Genomic DNA, 23379 nt, shown 5'->3' on the forward strand with positions numbered 1-23379 from the left:
AGCTAATTCAGTGTCACGTAATCCCCAGGGGCTGGATCACAGCAGGTTCTACACTCCTTCCATTTTACACCAGTTCTAGGATTTCCTGCACTACCTAATCCACACAAGATACACAATGTTTTTTTTCACAAATAACACATATAATCCTTTCAGCACAATTTATGGGCACATTATAGGGGAAGCTCTTTTCCTTCCCATTCATTTGGGTGCCACTTCAGCACATCCCCTTAGCAGCTCCCTATGAACACCAGGGACACCCATACAGAAGAGCAGTTCAGACTTAGTTTCTCCTACCCAGCTCAAGAGATAATTGAAGTGAAGGTGGTGTAACAGCACAGGTGCTGCTCAGGCCAGCCACCAGGACACTCTGGGTGACTCCACAGTGCTCCTCTGCCCCTCTGCTGCTGCCTGTGCCATCCCATCACCACTGCTGCTGTCATCCCCAGAACCCATTGGCCCTTCTTCAATCAAAGCCAGCTTCCTGTGTGAATGTTCTTCTTGTTTTATACAAGCATGATCTGGCATAAATCAATACCCATGATGTCTGTTTACCATGGTTTTTTTGTTGCTGTTTTGAGCAAAACTGCAGAGTGATCCCCAGAGTGGTCTCTGCATATGTATGCTTGAGCAGATACATTTAGGTACAATTCCTTAGGTCAGTGCAGACCTGATGCTGCCTGTGGAATTTAAACAATAAGCTCTGCCTGTAAAAGATGAGCTTATTGCAGATCAAATCTGGGAGTCTGTGGAATGGATCACAAATCACTCTGTTCCCCATCCACTCCCACACAGTCCCATGAACTGGATGAGTGGGGCAGCACAATATGATCCAACCTTCTGCAGTCCTGGACCTGCACTGCTCTTCATCTTCTCTTTACAGGTGTCCTGTTGGATGCTCTCAGTTATTCTATCTCATAATTAAGTCCCTCCGGAGTACACGCAAATTTTTTCCTACACCTTGCCAAAAGCAGTACCTGATTGAAGAGATGCCAAGTGATTTGCCCAGAACCATCTAAAGAAGCCTTCTAGAAAGGAAAAAAAAAGGCTGAACTTAGGTGATGTTTTGAACAGGGACCAGCTGTGCCACAGGAGCTAGCACAGACCTCAGCACGCACAGAAGAAATAAAGAGAGGAAGTTTGTGAAAAGGGAGGGCATGGAGATAATCCAGGAAGAAGACTTGTGAGCATTTGAGAGGCCAATTAGAGAACCTTGAAAGGTTGACTACGTCCTTTTAAGTTTTATAACAGTGTAAATGATTCATTCATCATTCTTCACTGGTCACAAAATGAACAGTTAGACTGTTAAATGACCTCAGCTTTGCCTTGGGTTCTTAACTCCAAGCTAGTCCCTGCCTGGCTGCCAAAGCCCTAACCATAAAATGAGTCATAAATGCTTAAAGAGGAGAAACATTCTCTGTCCACCTTCCCCTGGGGTACAGCTCCCAGATGTTCTGTTATTCCCTCAAAACACAGCACTAGAAGAAGGAGGCCAACCCAGCCACAAAGGTGGAAGAAATAAGGGGAAAGAGAAATATGTGAATGCTCTGGATGTTCAGCACCTCTGTCAGTCATGGATATTTCACTCCTGGAGAACTAAACCCAGTAGCAAGACTGCCATAATAGGCAATCCAGTCCCTTCTACTCCAACTGCAAAGTTTAACATAAATCCCAGCTTCTGTCTGGGGTGAGCTTTCTGATGACTGTCCCCACATTATGTAGTTAGCTCTTCCTGAGCTTCGAAATAATAGGCAAAAACTAATCATTTCAATATATATGAATACCACTGCATTTTTGAGAGTGTTGTTGTCTTATTACTGACTGGCAGAGAGGCTAAACACAACCAGTTACTACTGTGAGTAGGGACGTAGCAATTAAAGTTGGACAACGCAGAGTTTGTGCCAAGTCAGGACCCTTTCCCACAGACAAACGGCCTTTGTTGGGTTTTGTCTACTCCTGAGACCTCTCCCAGTTTTCTGTCAGGTTTTCTTGACTGCCAGCATCCACAGGTGATTCTTTTTACTCAGAAACAAGCCAGAAAATACAGACTCTTTCCATTTAGCCTCATAAATACACATGCACACAATCAGAGGGATTAGCCTGCCAGCTTGGCTATGGGACTAGAGGTGATTTTCAAGCCCAAACACATCCAGTGAGGAAAAAACCCCAAACATCTACTTGCCTTTTATCCATACAGATCCACTTATCTGAACTCTAACTGGAGTTTCATTTTTCTCACCAACCAGCTGTGAACTAATTATGAGGACTTTAACTAGTCCTGCTCCCTCTCCAAGCATATGGATCCAATTAAGTCAAACTGCAGCTGATTTTAATCAATCTTCCTTGAAGCAGCCAACCTTGAAGAATCTCTTCTTCAGCTGGAAGAGTAGAGGAGAGCAGGAAAAGCAGGAGAGTAGTATTTGCATAAGGAACACTTCACATCCGCTTGGTTGCCTGTAAACACAGGGCTCCTAGCAGTAAGAAATGCTAATTGAACACTCCTCACAACTCTTTCCTCCCACTTTATCCAAAAAGCTCTGATTTGATCAGTCTCTTTTGTTCCTGGCATCAAGCTGCACTTTTCCACCAGCACCTCTGGAATATGGTCCAGATCATTTCAGATAACTAAACAAACCAAGCCTTTCTGAGAAATCTCTGCCTGCCCACCACGGGCCAAGCAGTAGCAGCTCAGATTTCCTGGAAATGTTTTTTTTGCTTCATTGAAAGGAAGAATGGTAGAGGAGATAAAATTGTGTGTTTAAACCCACTCTTCATATTATCTGAATCCCTCTCCTGAGCCATGGTTTGAAATGTTTTCCTTAAGATAATATCCTGGGCACCAGGGAGGCAGTCTCAACCGGGTGTCATTGCTCTACAGCTCCTGTGTTTTTGTAATCTGAGGTTTTCATTAGCAGTAAAGACCTGGCCAGTGAGTGATATCCATGCTAAAGTCTTTATACCAGTGAAGGAAAATCAATGCATCCTGCAGCTAGGTGTCAAGAGGCAAGGGGTTTTGCAAGATAGGGTGTGTGGAGGTGGAAAACGTCTTCAGGCATAATTCAAGCTGTCCCCACACAAGCACAGAATACAAAACTGTGTCAGATGTTATACACCCAGCTGTGGAGAGCTTCAGCACCTCAGTTCATTCGCTAATACTGAGCTCAAGGAGAGCGAGTCACACACCAAAAGCACATTTCCAGGTGCTCCTTTGTCCTCTGCCCAGCCCATCAGGGTCCCCTTGCTCACAAAGTGGGCTTTTGTGCAGTAATCAACAAAATTCCTGTGCCTCAGATACAAAAAGATGTGAGAGGAGGAATTCCTGTACAGAAATGGAGATGAGACACTGGAATGTGCTAGCCAGGGAAGTGATGGAGTTGCCTTTCCTGGAAGTGTTTAAGGGAAGACTGGACATGGCACTCAGTGTCATGGTCTGGTGGTGTCAGACCGTGTTGGGTCATAGGTTGGATTCAATGATCTGAGGTCTTTTTCAATCTAAATGATTCTGTGATTTGGAGACAGACATTTTTGCAACTCCTTTCCATACCTCAATACATTCAAACTGACATTTTTAATTACAAGTTATTAGCTGTATCTCCGTAGGTTTCATGCACCAAACACAACTTCATGAACTCAGCAGACTCAGTGCTTTACTGAGCCTTAATTCTACAACCTGTCTCTTCCAAATTCCCAACTTGAGTATGTCCCTTCTACATACCTTTCCTTTGGTAGACACAATTCCAGGAGTCAGAGGTTTTCATTTACAAGGAGGAACTGCAGATAAAGCTTTGTCAGAAATCACTCTCATTCTACCTGGTTTAATGTCAGCCCCCTCTCTTACGCTTTTATTGGATTTGAAGCCATGCTTCTCTCATGTTTGCAGTTTTAATCATCTTCCTGTTCAGTAAAACTTCCTTGTGACTTCTGTATGCAATTTGTCCTGCTTTTTTTCCCTTCATGATACAGACTTTATTTTAACCCATCCTTTCCCAATGTTTTCTTTCAGAGGTGGGAATAAATAACATGTCAAACTAGCAACACTTCAGTGTCCTTATCTGAGTGTATAATGACATTTTCAGCACATTTGCTCAGCACTGATAGAAGAGGTGAATTTCTAAACTTATCCCTAACTTCTTGAGTTCTCACTGTAACAAACCTTTTTTCAATGTGTTTATAAAAAGAGTCATTTTAAGCTTGGCCTGTCAAGGTATTTGATTCACAAGGTGAATAAAAATTGGGAAGGCTGTTTTTCCCTCCAAGGAGTTCTTGGCCATTCAGGTGGGCACACACTGATCAATACTGACACTTTAGCATTCACCTGACATATTCCAGTACTTGTACTTTCCTCTCTGCTCCTTCTCTTTCGAAAAAACTACTTTAAGGCATCAAGTCCTCTAAAACACAAGTAAAGTGAGACTTTAAGGACAGGGGGAGCTACCTCCTGTTAAATAAGGAGTTAAAACCATGTCCTCAGCCTTGGCAAGGGAGATAGAAGAGCATCATTACCTGAATTCAGCTCACTAACTCAAAGATTTCTCTTTCCTAGACATGCTACTCAAGACTTGGCATCTCAAGTCACTTGGTTCATCCTTGTATGAACAAACAAAGCAGATCTTTGTGATATTTCCAGACACCACAAATAAAATAGGGAATTCCTCTGGCCAGGGCTTCTTAGGAAACCAGTAACCACTCTAAGACCATGTAGGCAGATTAACCATGACCTGAGCTGTAATCTGCTCTGAAACCAAAGCTGCTCCTGTGTTTGTTGGAGACCTAAGCATCCAAACACCAGCCCAAAGCTTTCATCTCCTTCTGATGACTGAAACCCAATTAAAGGAGAGCAGGGTGACAGGTTTCACACTAAACATGGCTTAGCAGAGATGCTCAGCAGCTCTTAGCTCCCTGCTTTATCAAAGCTGTCACTTTCCCTGTCTTCAGGAATGGGTTATAAAAATAAAAAATTTTGATTCACGTCTAATAGGTGTCAAGATAAAATCAGTGGTCTGGCTAAAATCTGGGTAATTTCAAACCTGCAGGTGTTCTACCATGAAGCAATTTGAAAAAAAATGGGGGAAAAAAAGAAAAATTAAGATAATAGAATGCTACAATAACAAATTGTTCAGCACATCAGACAGAAAAGAAGGAAGAGATAACACTCTTCATAGAAGGGTGGGCTTTGATTGAACAGGCTCAGGTTCTTGTTTGATCCAGCATCTTTCAAACAGGAAACACCTGGAAAGCTGGAAGCAACTCCCCTGCCCTTCCTCTGCACAGGAAAGCTGTTCCTAGGGTGACAACAAGCTGAACAGCCACTCCACTCATCTGCTGTCCTTGTTTGAGAGCTCATGGATCTAGCCAGAGTGAAAAGCTGAACACATTCTGCTGTAGAGGACAGCACCAGGAAAAGGGAAAACACACAGAGTAGCAGAGCAAAAGGAACACACTCCCCATCCTCCTGACTCCACACCTTCTGCTCTGCACATCTGTGGATGCTGCCAGATCACCCCCTCAACAGCACTGATGGTTCCTGGCTTGGACAGCTTCCTACTGAGGTGGTCTCTGCTTCCATCACCAACACCAGCACAGAGGAGACTTCATTGCAAGCAAAACTCAGAATTTCCCATCCACTCCCTGCTGCTCAGCCCTGTCTATGCTCCCACTTTGTCATGAATGAATTCAGGGACAGACAACTTCTAATGGTGGAGCTACCTATCATGAACCAATTTTTAAGGCTCCAAGAAGAGAAGTCCTAGAGAGAGTCATCCAACAAGACAACTGAATCTGTGTGATTCCATCTGGCATCAAACCTCCCTGATGGCATGGTCAGAAGCACAGGGGTGACAGAGCAGCCAGCACAGGCTGCCCAAAGGTGCCTTGCCCAGAGGGAGGGGAGGGAAGCTCCGTGCTGGGAGCACTCAGGCACATCTGTTGGAACAGCCACAGCACATGGACCATGCCAGGCTCTCCAGCTGCTCTGGACCTCCACACTCCTACCTGCAGAGTGAACTTCTCCAGCTTCATTTCCAAAGATGTGTTCTCCTCTGACAGCCTGCTGCGTTCAGCTTCCAGCTCCTCAATTTTCAACCTGGAGAAGAAGGGAAAATTAATAGACTTGGGGTGTCCCTGCACAGTCCCACCACAAATAATCAAGTAAAGCATGAAACCAGAAAGAGTATCAGATTGTTACTCCATTCAGTACCACAAAACTGCACTACTGAGGCAGCTAAAACACATGGTTAAAAGTGACGTGCTTAGATGATGCAAATATAATTTGTAAAAGTGTATTAAAAATATACAATTTGAATATAAAGCAAGTTCAGCTTGGATACCTTCTGAGCCACAGACTGAGTCTAGACCATCATGTTTAATAACCACCAGCAGCTAAAACATCCATGAGGCATCAAATCTCTTTTTGATCTGATTTATATTTTTGGCCTTCACAATACTCCTTGGCAGTAAGTTCCACAATTTAATTATGTGCTGTAGGAAAAATTAGTTCAGTTTGTTTTATACTTCACATGTGATTATTTCACTGAGTGCCCGTTAGTTCTGGTATGAAAAGTCATGAATAATTGTACCACACTCCCCTCTCCACACCACAGTACAGGCCTCCTCTAGTATTTCCTGAAGAATCTCAGTTTAATCTTCCTTCACAGCAAGAATTTTCCATATTTTTATTATTTTTCCTTGTTACAAGTTTCATATAGACTTTTTGACATTAAACAAGCTGGAACCACAAAGAGCACTCAGATATATTCAGTGGTACAATGAAGATTTCTGCTTTATTTTCCACTTCCTTTCCAACAGCTTCTAGTATTCTATTTGTATTTTTAACTACAGAGCACCTACCTGGTGTTTTCAGAAAGCTGTTCACATTAATGTAAGATCTCTTTCTTGAGTGACAACAGCTCATTTAGAGCTCTCTGTTGTGGGAGTAAAAGTAAGGGTGTTTTTTCTTATGTGCATGGGTTTGGCAAATATTGACATGCAACTTCATCTCCCATCTCAAGCAGCATCCTCAGATTTCTTCTGAAATTCTGAATGTTCTGATAAGCTGAATAATTTCATATTCACTCAAAATCTATCACCTCACCCAGTAGTGACTCACTAGCCCCTTTTTTGTGTTGGACAAGCTCCCAGTTCCAAATCAAAACCATTCGAGGACGTAGTGGAAAAACCCTCAGCATTGTGAAAACATTTATTCTTTGATTTTCCATATTTTAACTTTGTATTACATAAGTAAATTAACAGACAGAAAATTCATGAAGTTTTACAAAGTAAAAATATGTTGTATTATCTCTGGCTCAGGAAATCCTGGAGACAAGGCAAGGAGAAGCCAGGAGAGGCTCCTGGCAAAATACCCAGAAGCTCTGTCCTGTTCACATGGGCACCCAGCAGACACTACACCAGGACAGACCTCTAGGGTTTATACATTCTTATCAATCCAACAAAGAATCTCCTTTTTTTATTCCATCAAAGTTTCTTTATGACCTTTGGCTCAAAGCTTTTTGAAAGGTCAAATACATTAGATCAACCATACCCACCTTAGACAAACAACTGGAGAATCCTCCAGAGAACTCTATCAAACTTGTTAGGCAGGAGATATACGTATAAAAGATTGGATGCAAAATTTTTGCTTGCATTGAAGTACAGAGTACAAAAGCCTGATGCTTCTTCAATACCCTCCCCTTCCACATGCTAACTTCTTGGGATTAATTGTACAACTAATACAGAACTTTAATTGTACTAGTATAGAATAACACTGATCTTTGGATTCAATTTTCTCAGGATCCTTTTCTCAGAATAGTCTTAAAATTTAATTATCTTGCTTAATAATACTTTTAAATGATCTAAATTAAGCTGAAAATCCTTGCACCATACAATAAGGAATGCAACCATCTGCCAATATCCCAAAATTATGCAACAGCCTTTTCAGGTACAAGGAAGAAATCATCTCTCCTATTCGTTTGGCAACAGTTCCAAACTTTTCCATAGAAGCAGGTTGATCTACATCACGTTCAGCACAGAAATGTCTCCTTTATAAATATGCAGCTTGGATTGCTTAAATTATTTGTAAGCCTGACCCCTGCTGGCAATTTTCAAATATTATAAAGTCTCATCTTTTTCTGCTCTTGGAAGCCTCTAAAATGCCGAAGAACAGTTTTAGCACTGTCCAGGCCATTAAAAAATATCATCAATAACTTTCAGAAGAGACACAAAGCTAGTGGGGATGGAGGATGCTGAAGCAGGAGACTGAAAAGGTCAGAAAAAATGGAAATTCAAAGTGGAAATAAAGCTTTTAATGATGCATTTCTAAATGGATTGCAGAATAGGCCACGAGGAGAGCAACACTTCTCTGAGGAGCAACAGCACAACAGCTCCTGAGAGATCAGAGCCAGACACAAGACTCTCATCAGTACTTTCTCCATCCTTGACATGCTGAATTTTAATTGGGAACAAATTTCTTCCCATCCAGCCTCACAAATAATCTGACACTGCTGTATCTGCCTGCAGAACTTGTCTCCGTGTGGAGGTTTAAGATCAGTTACCCTTTGAATATCACTCATAGCAGTGGCCAGAAAACACTTCCCAAAGACCTAAGACACAGCTGTAATGAGGCTAGATTCAAGCCATTACATTTTTGTGCTATTTCACCTGCAATTTCAGGATTCAATAATCTGTTTGTGCCCTTTGTGCCTCGCTGCTGAGCAAGCGGTGATTTAAAGCCCGGGGCACTCCCAGGCAGGCAGCAGATACCAACCATGGAATCCTGAAATGCTTTGTGGTGGAAGGGACAGTAAAAATCATTTAGTTCCCCACTCTGCTGTGGCAGGGACACCTTCCCCTATTTCAGCTTGCACCTGCATCCAACCTGGCCTTGGACACTTCCAGGGATGGAGCAGCCACAACTTCTCTGGGCAACCTGTGCCAGGGCCTCCCCACCCTCACAGGAGAGGATTTCTCCCAAATATCCCATCTAACCCTGGCTTGTGGCAGTTAAAAGCCATTGCCCCTTGAGCTACCACTGCATTCCATGGTCAAAAGTCCCCCTTCAACTCTCCTGTAGCCCCTTTAGGTACTGAAAAGCAACAATAAGGTCACTCTTACTGTGCCTTCTCTTCTCCAGAACCACCTACTCTGTGACCAGCAACAGGCACAGGAGCACCCATGAGCTGAGCCTCATCCCCCTGATGACTGCTCCTTCCCAGTGCCCCAGCTGTCAGGGCATCCTCCCCTCCTGGCACCACCTCGGGCTGTAGGGCTGCCTGCCCTGCTCTGGGCAAGGTCAGCCCATCGAGGCACGGGACACCCCCTGGCTCTCCTTCAGAGACAAAATCTCCTCTGCACTGAGGAACAAGAACATGGCTGTAACCTTTGTGCCAAGAGGATTTTGAGACTGACTAGTGCTTTCACCGTTTATCCCTCTCCTATCTTATTTTTAACACTGCTAAGTGTCCTGGATCTCCAGTGGGAAAGCATTCAGAACCATTAGCAAACAGTTTGTGCTATTCCAGCTCTGCTTCCCAGCCCCCTGGGGAAAGCTTCCCAATGGCAAAGAGAGAGAAGCAAGGGAAATCCTATCTATATATAAACACAGCAAAGCATTTGCAGCTGGTGGTTAAAATATGGAAGTCAAATATTGAAAAATATTTACTGGCTTAGCACTTGGATTTTTTTCATTCACATTAAGTTGGTGTATAGGGATGATTGTGTTCTGCTTTGGGATGCACCAGCATCCACAGAGGCAGCCATGGTGCACACTCCTTGTGCCTCTTCTCTCCAGGGACACCTACACAAGAGAAGTGATGTTATTTTATCACCAATTTGCAATCCTCCACTTGTTGCACATTGGAGTTACCTTCAGGTAGGGAGAACAAGCCAAGACAAATCCATGTGAGTACCATGAAAAGCAGGCTACAGAAACACCTGGCCACAGCACAGTCATTGCCAGCTCAATTTTTAGCCCAGAATGTTCTGGGTTAAAAGGGACCTTAAAGATCATTCAGCTCCCCCACCATGGACAGGGACATCTTCCAATAAACCACATTCCTCCAAGCCCCATCCAATCTGGCCTTAAAAGCTGGTATCTATTCAAGAAACAGCCTTGTACCACAAGAAAGGAAGAAACATCAGTTACTTTCTGAAATATCAACACCTTTGTCAAGTTTTGTGATACAGGATGAAACCGTTTGAATTAATTTCTGGAGAATTCATTAACTTCTCCATACAGGGGTTTGAGAACATGAAAATATTTAATCTCTGGTAAGGATCTCTTCACCTGTCTAGAAGATTTTCCTGTGTTAGACAGCTGAACCAAGAGTTGAAGGCTCCACAGGCATAAGGTAAATTGATGCCACCTCCACAACCTTTCCCAAGATGAAATTAAGTGCAAGAATACAGATTCATTGGCATTTGCTCAGCCTCACAGATTTTCCCTCTTTTAAAAACTGAGCTTCATATTGCCTCTACTGCATATTTCATTATCTCAAATCAGAAGAAGGAATGAGAAAAAAAACCCCCACCTACAGCCTCAGGTCCCCTGAAATGACACTTGTGAGAATCAGGAGACATCCCACTGTGTGTGTTCAGCCTGTCTAAAAACCTTAGATCGTGAGACAAGGCTGCTCCTACTTCAGAAAGGAAAAAAGGGGGCAATCTGTTGGATTTTCAACAGCAGCCAGACACTCCAAAAGTCTCTCTGAGTCCAGAGCTCTTCAGTGGAATTAACCAGTGGAAACTCCTCCCCCATCACCCTTTTATCTTTGTTTTATTGGTTTTTAATATACTCAGCTATGTTATGTGGTTGCCTGTGGCTATCACCGATGAGGACATGTCTCACAGAGACCCCATCTGTGAAGGGGACATGGCCATGTGGAAAAGCTGTTGCAAAACAGGAAAATCCTGAATGGAGCAGAAAATGTATGTGCTGGGAAGATGCTATTAAGGGATCCAGATGGCACTGAGATGGTGTTAGGAGCAGAGCAGACAGAATTCCAGCAAGTGTGACTAATGGGCATTGGCAAGGACATGAATTTCTTTTGAATTACTGTAACTCTACCCAGTCACTAAATCCACAGAAAACATTTAGGATTTACCGGGGTTGCAGCTTGACAGCAGAAAGAAAAAGTTCAGATTTGTTCCAGCTGAAAAGGTCCTTCAGGTTTTGCCACTTAAGTCTTCAGTGAAGCTCTTTTTAAATATATTCCTTTTATTTATAGATTCTGAAACACCAGTTTCTGCACAGTTATCAACTTCCCTCTAAAAGGTGCTAATGCCCAAATGCTGTACCCTGCAGCACAGGAACTCAAGGGGTTGACCACTATTTATTTTCATAGGATCTGCAGAATATAAACAAATATTATTTCAGAAGGAGCAGCAAAGAGTGTGAGAAATGACAGCATTTGCACTGCTTTTATTGTCTCTCCAGAAATTATGATGCTGGGAGAGAGTTTCACATTTAAAGTTACAAAAGGTCTGACGAAATAGCACTTTGTTCTCAAGAGAAGGAGGAAAAACTGATAAAGTCTTTCAAGTTTCTGCCTGAAAATTTACTTTCCATACTAAAGAAAAATGAGACAAAAGGTATTTTTCTTAAAAGCTCTCATTCACTCACAGGAGGTGAATACAGATTCAAAGGATTAATATGGATTTTTTTTTTTTTTTCCCCTTTATGTCTCCCCTGCTTTTGTTTTCAGAATTGAGCTCCTAACCACGGGGTCTGTATGGAAATGCCTGGAGGCTCAACAATCCATTGCTGCTCTGCACACTCCTCTTGCTGGCTTCAGTGGTTCCTCCTATTTTTCACATTCCTTCGAGACAGCAGCTAAGAGGAGAGGCTGGGATCAGCCCAGAGGAGCAGACACATCATCCTGGAGGTTACAGGATTTCAAAGACTACAATAAACTTCAGAAATGGAAATAACTCCTTCATAAACTGTGGCATTTCTTTCCCCACTTTCCAATTTGGAAGTTTGTGTTCTTCCCTGTTTTCTCCCAGAATTAGTTTCTGGCAGTGGTGTGTAGAAGGAAAGAGTGACAGTGGAGTTTGTGTTGTTCTCTCCTTAGCAGCCACATAAAATTGAATAAACTGGTGCTGTTGAGGCCCACAGGAGGAGGATGAGCACAGCAGAACTAATCCCTTGCCATTCTGATCCCTGTTCTCCTCCAAACCCCTTCTGTTCTTTAATCACACCCACCCAGTTCATCGCTGCTGTATGGAGGGGACACATCCAGCTGAGCCATGAGGAGTGTTCTGATGTGGATCACAGCACACTTTTCCTGAGCCCCAAAGGACTGGGGAGAATATAGTGATTTATTCTGTGTTTCTTTGAGAAGGAGCCTCTTCTGTGAAGAAAGAACTTGGCCCAGTTTCTTGAACAATGCACAGAAAATGCAAAATAAAGTCCAACTATATCCATTGACTGCTTAAGTCTAGAAACATAAGAAAAAATCCTTATGAAGTAAATTCTGAAATTCTCTCCACTCAGATGTGGAGTCCCTGAGAGGGTGAGGAGATGTCTGAAGCAGTAATAGAAGCCAACAGTAAGGAAAAAGGAGCAGGGACTGGCTTACTGTGCTCCAGCAAAGAAAGCTCCAGAAGAAAGAGAATGCCTTGCATCAAGTCATTTACTGTCAGAGCTGAGCAGTGAAAAGTATGATCAAAATCAAACAAATCCATGCTTTGTGGAACAGCTCTGTAACTAAATAACCAACATCAGGGCCTGGGACAAGTATTTAAATCAGCCATGACAACAAAAAAGTGGTTCAGTAAAGAAATTACAGAAAAGAACAGTCTGGAATTAGAATGTGAAACTCTGGCTGCTGTGCACCCACAGCTTCAGGAGCGAGAGAGAAGATAAACCAAAATATCAATGTGGAACAATTGCAGAAGCTTGGCCTCTGCTGAAACAGCCTTCTGAGTATGGCCCATCACTGGAAATCAGCTCTGCACCATCAACCACCACACTGGGAACTGGCCTGGGTTTGGGACAGACTGTGTGTGAAAGGTTTGACACCATCCAGGGAAGGGAGAGAGTGAGATGAGTAGTCACAGAAATTCCTTAAAAACAAAGAGAGAAAAACATTATCTAGGAGCTTTAGGGCTGCTCTTGAGCTGAATCAAACACCACAATCCCATAACAAGCAGGTATTTGTGAGCTCCACTCATCCCTGCCCAGGAAATAGATTTTCATTCAGGGCAGAGCCAGACATCTCCATCCTCACGGCTGTCACACTATGGAGTGGTCTGGATTATGTGGCAATCCAGCTGCCTCCCCCTACACACACTGTCCCTCAAGCTGCTCAGGTAATAGACAGCAAATGCTGCTCAGGGAAGCTAAACACCAAATAATGAGTCTTAGAGGGGAAAATAAAGAGCCTGAATGTCTCCCAGATGAAAGGGTGCTTCAGCAACACCAGCCAGGGAGGGAGAGACCAGGGAGGCACTGCAGAAAAACTCTGTAAACCTGCAGGTCCCAGAAGACAGCAAACAGGCTGCTGGTTTCACTGATACACAGGCACATTATTAATCAGGAGTGACAGGTTTCATGTTGCCAAGGAGGTGCTGAATACTCCTGCATCAGTGTAAACCTCAGGTTTCTGAGGGTCCAGTGTGCCTTAGCAAAGGAAAAGCCTGAATGAGGGAAAAAACCCCACAATAGGCAAAAGTTGCTGGAGACAGCTTTATATCCCTAAAAAAGGGAAATCACAGCATTTTCTCCTTTAGCAGAACTCAAACATACGATAAAATAAAAAAAGGAGATGTATGCCTTGGGCCTCCAGAACTATTACAGCACCTTGAGGGAACTACAGGAGCAAGTCCCCAAGATTCGATGTACAGCTCTAAAATGTACTGGAACAGCTTAGCTGAGCATGTGTTATTTTCAAACACCTCCCTCCTGCTATAGAACTGGGCTTTCAAAGCTGTAAAACAAGCTCCAGAGGCAAAGCACAAGAGCAAAGCCATAACATACAGGCCAGTAATTTCTGGTTTCTGCAGGATTCTGCTCGCTGCAAAACCTTGCTTTCAGTCCTATGAGGCAGTCACACTTTATTGTGATACGGCTGAAAATATAAAAGAATTAAGAAGTGAAAGTCCAGCCAAAGTCTTACATCAGCTGAGAATAAAATGCTCAGCCTGTGAGGACCTGACTCGCCCAACTTAAATAAAAGGAACTGTATTAAACACTCAGAAACAAATGAACTTTTCTGTGCTCAGTATTCATTGTGTCACCTGCTTTGCAATGGAAGCTATAAATGCTTTAAAAAAAATACATGGAAAGGTTGTTTAGCTTCACTGTAGCTTTTGTAAATGCTCATGTATCCTCTGCTGAAATGCTGTTTTGTAACTTCTCTTTCACTGAATCACAACAGGTACCCCTCTGCCATCTCCAGCAATGCACAAGGGGAAACATCCTTCTTTTATCTCCAGTGCTACACATGCATCAGCAGTACAAAAGCTGCATTCTATACCTCTTCACACTCATGCCAACAGATCCTGTATTTACAGTCGAGATTTGGTCAAAATAACAAATAAACAGCAATGCTATTTCCACAGGAAAGAAAGTCAACAGGGGGAATAGCGATGCAGGAGCCAGCTTTATGAATTAACTGACAGACTCCAAACATCAAAATAAAAGAGCCTGAAGCCTCCCAAAAGATTGCAAAGCTTATAAAGTATCCAAATGCAGGAGAGATCACGGGCTGAGTGTTTCTGCTAATGCTTCATGGGGATCTGATGTCCATAAAAGCTGGTGAGAAAGTAAAACATGTGCTCAGAAAAAGAACATCCTGCTTCAGGAATACAGGGGAAATATGTTCTGATCATCACCCCATTGCCTGAATTGCAGGCAGCCTATGGACACAGACAGTCTATGCACAGAAACTTCTTCATGCACAGTGAGCTCCTGTATCTGCTGCTCCACCAGGAGATAACAATAACCACAGCAGGCAGTGAAAATACCCCAGGCATTTCCCTTCTCATTAGTTCCACCAAAAAGAGTAGAATCTGCTCAGCCTTCCGCTTGCTTTGCCTACCTGAGCGTGTCCACCTCCTCCTTGGTGATGACCGTGCTCTGCTCAGCCGTGCACTGCTGAGACTTCAGGACCTTCATCTCCACCTCCAGCTGCAGGAGACACAAGGAATTAGTTCCTGCAGCACTGCTGAGGGCACACATGAACAGCAAAGGGAGGAGGAAATCATGAGGTTCTGCACAGGTCAGACTCCTCATGATCCAGATGTGAAGCACAACTTTTCTCGTGTTGAATGTCAAAACCCCACTTAACCCTCCTTCCCCTTGCTATTCCTTTTGCCTTTCCCAACATTTTCTCCACAGTAGATGAGGCACAGAAAGTTGAATGTTACTAGCAAAGCTTCTGCTTCTCATTCAGATGTTTCCCCTATTTTCCCCCATGGATAATGGGATGTAGAAGACTGTGTGGCATTAGGAGCTCACTGGGACCTGAGTTTTAGTGTAGATAGTTCAACCTCACTCAATTCCTCCCCCAGAAGAAATGAACCACAGGATTACACTGTCTTGTCCATGACAGCTCTGAGACACATACATTGAATCCAAAAAGACTGGGGAATATTTCCAGCACTTTCCAATACACACTCCTAGCTCTAGTTGCTCAGGTAGCTCTGGCTGAACAAACAAACAATTAAGAATATTTTCTGCCTCTGGCTTTGTTTGGGTAGGAACTCACAAAAAAGTATTTCAAAACTCTACAGACATGAGAACTTCTTACCCAGACTCAACAATTCCCAGGCTCCCTGACTCGTAGCAGTCTGGATCCCTAATTCAGAGATCAAGACAATGCACAGATTGATAAAGTCCATATGTTACTTGTTTCTATACCCTTCAGAAAATGATTTATTATGAAGTATAAGCAGAGATAAACTACCTAGAGGATACTCAAACTTCTGTTCCAACACCTTCTCCCAGCTCAGACCTTCTTCACACACTCATCCTTGAGATTCTGGACTTCCTTTTGTCATCTGTCTTTTTACCACCTGTCGACTAATTCCCCTAATAAATCTGTTGACAGAAACAATATTTTTTCACCCAGGAGGAAAAAACAAGCAATCCAGCCTTAATTATAGATGCAAAATTATGACCAGAGAGAGTTCAGCGCTCAGCATCAGGGAAATAATCCATTAATACACCATTCCCTGCAACAGCATAGATTAGACTTGCAGAGCAAAATCACATTGCAATGGCAAACTTCTGCAAGCTTTTTGCAGCAGCTCTCCAATATTACAAGAAAAAGGAGCATCTTGTCACAGACAGTCATACTGCTCAGACAGATCTGAAGTTCTGACACGCTGCCTCTTTGCCCTTCCATGCTTACCAGAAAAGACAGGCAGAGCATGGCAGTGCTGTTGGCAGGAAAAGACAGAAAATGGATGGTCAGATTATGTTCCCACCCCTTCCTGACACCAAAGGAACAGAGCAGAAGAAAGAGCACCAAAAAATGTTTTAACCTAATTCCCCCTGACACCCCAAAACGCCCTGCATTCTCTCCCTGCCTGTCAAGAAACATCCAGGAATAAAAAATAAGCAAAGGCCCACCTGCATCATCAGGCTGTACAAATGTTAATGCATATTAGCTGCCTGATAAGATTATCACAGCCAGAAATGCTTCCCTCAATTTTCTGATTACTGAGCTTATCTCTCCCAGCTCAGCCCATCACAGATGGCTGGGGATAAAGCAAGCACACCAGATAATTCCAGGAATGTGAATAAAAGGTACTGGGATGAGGAGCAGGCTTCAATTCCAACCTACTTCTAGCAGGAAAACACTCATTATGCCTCCTGCTTCCCGTGTCTGCTATTAGGAGTTTGAGGATGTTTTCTGGGATGAGTGAGGGCAGCATTTGAAGATGGGAGTTGTGAGTTATTTATCACTGCCTAAGAGGACTCAGCCTCAAGTCCCTGTGGCACCTGCTCACCCACACAGATAAATCACAGCCACCTTCTCGGGGGACAAGGGGGGCACAGATGGGTGAGGAAGCTGCTGCTGTGATCTGGGGTCTCTTGTGCACAGAGAGGGGAGAAAAGAGAGTGTAACAGGAAAAGGAGATGGGAGAGTGAATGCACACAAGGCTTGAGGGAGCTCAAGCATCTCACTTGATACAGAGCGGTGACAAATTAGTGCCAGGTACACTCAGCAGCGGCAGGATGAGATTCTGCTGGCTTTCTAAGAATAAGCTGCTGAAGGAGAATGAGGAGGGAAGGACACATGGGCTGTAAGGGCATTTCATGTCATTTTCATGTCCTCCCAATTTGCAAGCGCCAAGACACCCTGGACTGAAAATCTGATGTGCCTGAGGTGAGAAGGGAGAGGAGGACACAGTGGTATCACTACAGATGAAACTGGCTCGAGGAGTGAGATGTTGACATGGACCTGCTTCCCAGAACTAGGATTAAAACTACTGGAGAGTTTAAAGTTCAGGCCAAGAAACAATTTTGTGCCACAGGAAATTATTGCCATTCAGAGCTCACTAATTGTTAATGAAATAAGAAAGTAAAACAATTAAAACTTCATTCAAAATGTGTTGTTTCTTGGCTTCATCCCTAGCAATCACTAGGAAAACATCCCTTACTGCCAATCTCACTGAAGATATTACAATATTCAGATATTAAAAATGGTGTTTGTTATTATGTTATTAATGTTTTCTCCAGGACAAAAACAGTTGAGATGAGATGGAGTGGGTTACTCTTGGGACCCAATTCTGCTTTTCTGAAGGCAATATAGTGCAAAACACAAAACAAGAATGATGAGAATGCCTAAAAACAGGGAATCTGATAAAATCCTAGAAGCAAGGAGCTTTCCAAGACCATTCCCTTGGACACGGCCTCAGGATTGCTCTGGGAATGGGTGATGAGCATGAAATAATTCACCACAGGGGCAGTCTGTCCCTTCCTGTCCACTTGTCCTCTCAGTACCTGTGCCAAAGAACAGCCTCAAGAAGAGATAAAGGAAGGAAGAGCCAAATCCCTCTTGCTGCTTTCTCTGCCTAATTCCCATCACTTCCCTCTTCCTAAATTAATTTCCACTCCTGGTCTCTCTTGTTCACCAGATGCCACTTTCAGCATGCATTTTATGCTTTTTGAACCAACTCGCTATTCCTGGCTAAACTCTTCCAATTTTTATCAATAATTTTATGTGACTGGCTAAGCTAAACTTTTATTGCTTTGAATACATTAAACTAGTAGAAGCCATTAGCAAGCAGAGAGGGGAAAAGGGCTGCTCAAATTACAGCTCACTGCTGTATTCCCCCATTCCATACCAAACGACCCAGGTCAGCCTTGATCTTTTAACTGGCATTGAGAGCAGGCAGGGAACATTGTGAAATACAGCATTGCATCTCTTGTTCTGAAAGCTGCACACGAGGGACCTAAGGACCTACAGCATCTGCAGGAGTTTCAGGGATTATATCACCCAGGATCAGACCCCCAGTGATAATCTGACCCTACAGAACACATCAGCAACTTGAAAAGAAACCAAGCTGTTATTTTAATAGTTTTAAAAGTTATCTAAGGTTTTTATGATAAGGCAGAATAATGAGCAATATCAAAGCCCATGAATGAATAAAACATATGAACAGGTACTTAATATTTTGAGGATGTGTTGCTCTCTTCTCAAAATATACTGGGGCCCCTTGTTCTCAACCTACAGTGATCCCATTTATCCTGAACTTTTTTAATGTCTTTTAATTCTTAAGCAGGAATTCCAGCACAGCTTTATTACTCACAATAAAAAGTGATCAGGACACATACAGGATATGGACTATTTTTAGAATGTCCATTGTCAAAAATATGCAGAAGATGAAATGCAAATAATTTTTCCAAAATAAGAACCTCTGTGATTATTTACTCAAGGAAAAGGAGAGGAAGGAAGAACATGGGTGCATTTTCATCTAGTATTTAATTATATGAGATATCACTCTTCTCTCAGCCTTACTTTTAAACCTGCCTGGACAAGATTCCAAGAAGGTGGTTCTCCTCCAAGTGTTAATGACATAGCAAACACCCACAGCAGGGTAAGAAATATGTTCCTCACTGCTTCTCTCTTCTGTAGCAATTATTTAAAGACATATGAGATGACAGGAAAAACAAAATTATAAATTCATCTCCTGACAGCTAGAAGAAACAGAACTTTAGTTGATTTTCTTGATGTATTTCTGGCATTTGTCATTTCTGACCCATATTTGTCCCCTCCACGCAAGCAACCCTGAGTCCCTGCAATGCCATGGACCTGTTGCTCCTCAGAGTCAACTCCAGCAGATTTCTGCATTGATGGAGAAAAGTTTTCCCAGAACCTCTTACTGACCACTGCTGTCCCCACTCTGTCATCAGAGTGAGGCTTATCACAGATCAGATCAGTCAGCCTTGAAAACCACGTACAAACTTCTGAAAATTTTAAAGCACTGCCCAAACCAATGATGAAATCTGTTCAGGGGACTCATTTTGGGTAATAAAGGACTCAAAATCTGAAGTATTTCAACTCACTGCCAAAGTAGGATTTGCATGTTGAATAAAAAAAAGGGGGGGGGCTGGTTTACTCGCCCACATCATGTACACGCATTTCACAGAACACATGCTGGAGACATACAGTTATTATTTGAATAATGAGTGCATTTCAGTGAGGGGCTGATACAGCAATCCTATCCTGATGAAGAGTGTCTGCACGTCACTCAGCATTTTTGGAACTGTAAAAAGCAGGAAATGCTGAATCCATTATAAATGTCTAAAGGTTTATTTAACAATGGGCTGATGCAACATCCTTTGAAAGGCCTTCCTCAGCAAAAGAGCTGATTTTGAACAGCAGCGATAAATGGGAACTGAATTGCACAGAGCAGGCATGGAAAGGTGAATTGAGAGGTTGTGTTGGACTACAAGGCTCAACACAAGTCAAGGAGCTATTTCAGTACATAAATATTTAATATGTATGAGCACCAAGCAGACTTGGAAAGGAAGAGTGTACGCTAAAATAGACAAGAACAGAGAAACGGGACCCTGAGTATGACCCTTACACCGAGGTCTGCAAACAGACAAACCAGAACCTTGATGTGACAAAATGCCATTTGTGCTTCTCTCCATTGGATGTAGCAGAGACTAAGGAGCTTCTCTGCCTCTTCCCAAAAGGCAGCACAGCAAGCTTGGTGTTCTCTACAAGCTTATAAATCTGGCATCAAAAATCCAATATACATGAAACACCATTGAGTTTAATGTGGGTATCCAGCAATACCACAGCGTGGTAAAACACCGTGCTGAGCACCTCAGAGATCATTCTGCTCAGCAAAAACAGCACCACCAGCTCTTCCATATGCCCATCCCCCTGGCATTCCCAAAGGCTGTTCCCCCACAACTCTGCAGAGAAGCACACAGAGGGAGAAATAAGCCTCATCACATTTCCCAGTGAACTTTACTCTTCTTCAAAAAGTAGGACAGTACTTGTAAAACAAAATATTGCCTGTCATTTAGAAACAGGTTAAGCAGCCCAGGATTAGTTGGTACATTTTCTTGGGAAAATTAATCTTCAATGCCATTGTGAAACAAAAGCAATAAAGTAAAAAAAAAAAAGCAGATATTCAACAAAAAGTGGTTTGGAACTACCCATCTCCCAACTTGGCTGAAGCAAAAAATATGGTTTTGTTTTTTTTTTTTTTTTTAGTTTTGGAAGATGAAGGCTGGCTGGATCAGAGTCACCAGTCTCTAGGGGTTCCACCATCTGTAACAAACTTGTTGTGCTTTTATCACTGAGAAGTCAGGGCTAGGAGCAACCTCTCAGCAAACACTTCCCTAAAAATGTACTCATGCATATATATTATTGTAGATACACACACACTGGGAAATGGACATATGCTGACTTCTGCTTCTCTCCAGTACAGCCTGGATTGTGGCTTCTCTCCTCCTGTTGCAGTAAAAAGAGAGCAATTTTTCAAGTTTATACCAAATGTCATTCTATTTCATTTCCAAATATAATCTCCCAGAGAGAAGGTTCGCTTGCCCTATTTCCAATCTCTAAAGTTAATACACAAATTTATATTCCTTTCTCCCACTCGCTCTCCTAAATTAAGAGGTGTAATTACTAGGAACGCTTGCTACAAACGAATGGAGTGCCAAGGGAGAAGGAGCTGTCAGGGCTGGACGTCTGCAGCAGCCACCCTCCCCTCTCCCCATCCCTGGAGGACCCTGCTTATGAGGCAGTTTCTATCTTTCCCATTAGCAGGGGTAGCTCACACACAGGAGCAGATGAGAACCTCTCCTTTCCAGGCAAGGCAATCATAAGGGACAAAATTACAAAATTAACTTCAGCCTGCCAAGGGCCCTCCTGTGCTTGCCAGGATGATTCCTCCCAAACCCACCTTTTGCCCCTCCTCAGCTCTGCTGACCTCTCAGGCAACATTGGGTTCCTTAACAACGGCAAAGAAATGCAGATCTGTGATCTAAAAATTCAGCCCCAGTCTCATCCCTCTCCCCCTTCCTCATACCCAGCACCCTCTCCAAAGGAAGATTGATTATTATAATCAGACTTAGCTCTGACACAGCATTTGCATTTTCAAAGCACAGCAAAGTCATTAACTAATTCATCTACCCCAAGGGAGCCTTAACGAGCATTCACCTCTCTCCCCTCTGATTCCCAATCCGCAGGCAGCCCGCAGCTTTCCTTCCAACACCTCCCCTCCACATGGTGTGGCACCAGCAGAGCTTGAGGGAACTCCAGACAGCGAGCCAAACTCAGCCCTGCTGCAGAGGAACAGGAGGACAAATGCACAGACACCCTATTTAAACCAGCCGCCCCGTGGTTTCCATTTGTAATCACGGTGGGACAGGATATGGCAGGGAACAAATTACTCTGCAAAGTAAGGCCAGTGCCACATGGGTCCCAAAATGGCCCAAGCCTGAGCTGCCTGCTCAGCTGCAGGAACATGAGGAAGGAATCACCACCATATCACACCCCCAAACTCCTCCTGCACAGCCCATCCAACAAACTCTTCCCCAAACACCTACAACGCACCTCTGCCCCATGACATGGCCTCCTGCCCCTCTCAAGTGTCTTCTCACATCCCACCACTACCAGATGCCAACCATCCCCACCCACCCACCTTCCCTGGTGCCATATTTATTTCTTTTCAGTTATCCGGGGTAGGTGCAGGATGTGATTTTGGAAATAAGCACTACTGGACATTTCAGATGCATGGAGCTGTCTCAGAGCTCAAAATTAACAAACCTGGAAAGTTCATGGGGAAGAAGAGCAAACATCTTGTACAAGAGACACACCGAGCAAGGGAACTGAAGATGTTAATTTAAACCAATGAGTTTATTCAAGTATAATTACACATTTCAACCCTCACTCCAAGAAAGGAGCAGACAAGGAATCTCTTCCTCCCAGCCTGTCCTGCCCACGCTCGCAGGCACCGCTACGAGACCTAGCTGCCACTGCTCGACAGCAAAACACCTTGACAGCTCCACGTCCCAAACCCCTCTCTTTGCTCTAACAACTCATTCTGAAGAAGGATCACCTAATTTCCATGTTCATTCAGCTCAGAGCTCTCTGCTGTTACCAGCCTCGCTCCACCACTTCCACCAGGCGTGTAGATGACTGTTTCCTTTAATTACTACCGAAAGCTCCTCCCAGCCAGGGAGAACAAAACAGCTGGTGTCCACGGAGAGAAGGCAGCTCTGGAGTAATTAGCCTTAACTGGCTGACACCTCCTACCCATTATTCCTGGTTAGAACAGCAAAACACAGAATAAGAGGCTGTTTAGGGAACCTGTCAAGGAGCCAGACTGGATATGCCACATCCCTGCCCAGTGTAGCCACGGTGTTGGCACAATGGAGCTGTCTACTCTTGAGAAGAGCATCACACAGATCGCTTCTTTCATTCAGGAATAGGCATATTTTGCTAAAATCAAGTCTTCTAGCAGCTGTAATTTACAGGCAAAGCAACAAATAAATCTGCAAAGTTGTCATACCTCCTCCGTACAGAGTTTGAATACAGTTTGTTTCCTGGAAATATAGCCTCGAGGAGTTTCCAGAGCATTCAGTCAACAATTCTCATCAAAAGGGAGCTTGTAATCCCATCTCTCACTCCCCCCCATCAGTTTTCTCGCTGAAAAATCATCACATAATAGACAGTCAGAGAAGAATCTATGCAGTTACCAAGCACCTAGGAAGATCAAAGGGGAAAGAGGAATCCAACATCCAATTTTGTTTCTTTGTTTTCTAACATAAATACAGTAGAATCAATCCTGCTTAATACTGTGAAGAGAGCAAAGGAGCCTTCACTGAATGCTTGAACTTAATCTTCTTTCCCTTGCTCACATGGAACAGCACACAGCCTGTGCTTTTAGGAGCAGCTCTCTCGCTCCCACTGC

The 23379-nt window shown here is 43.3% G+C and overlaps 1 protein-coding gene across 6 annotated transcripts in view; it reads right to left on the bottom strand.

Annotated features, from left to right (window-relative positions):
• Window positions 1–23379, bottom strand: part of MAD1L1 (mitotic arrest deficient 1 like 1) — a 346167-nt gene that overhangs the window by 147796 nt on the left and 174992 nt on the right. For all 6 annotated transcript variants that reach the window (XM_023936806.2, XM_023936807.2, XM_023936808.2 and 3 more), the window contains 2 exons: window positions 15030–15118; window positions 5989–6079 (listed from right to left, as the gene is read on the bottom strand). In XM_023936806.2, the coding sequence (XP_023792574.1) occupies window positions 5989–6079; window positions 15030–15118 (180 nt within the window). The remainder of the gene's footprint in view (window positions 1–5988; window positions 6080–15029; window positions 15119–23379) is intronic.

Source organism: Cyanistes caeruleus, chromosome 17 (genome assembly GCF_971803275.1).
Source record: "Cyanistes caeruleus chromosome 17, bCyaCae1.hap1.1, whole genome shotgun sequence".
In the NCBI taxonomy this organism is placed as follows: Eukaryota; Metazoa; Chordata; class Aves; order Passeriformes; family Paridae; genus Cyanistes; species Cyanistes caeruleus.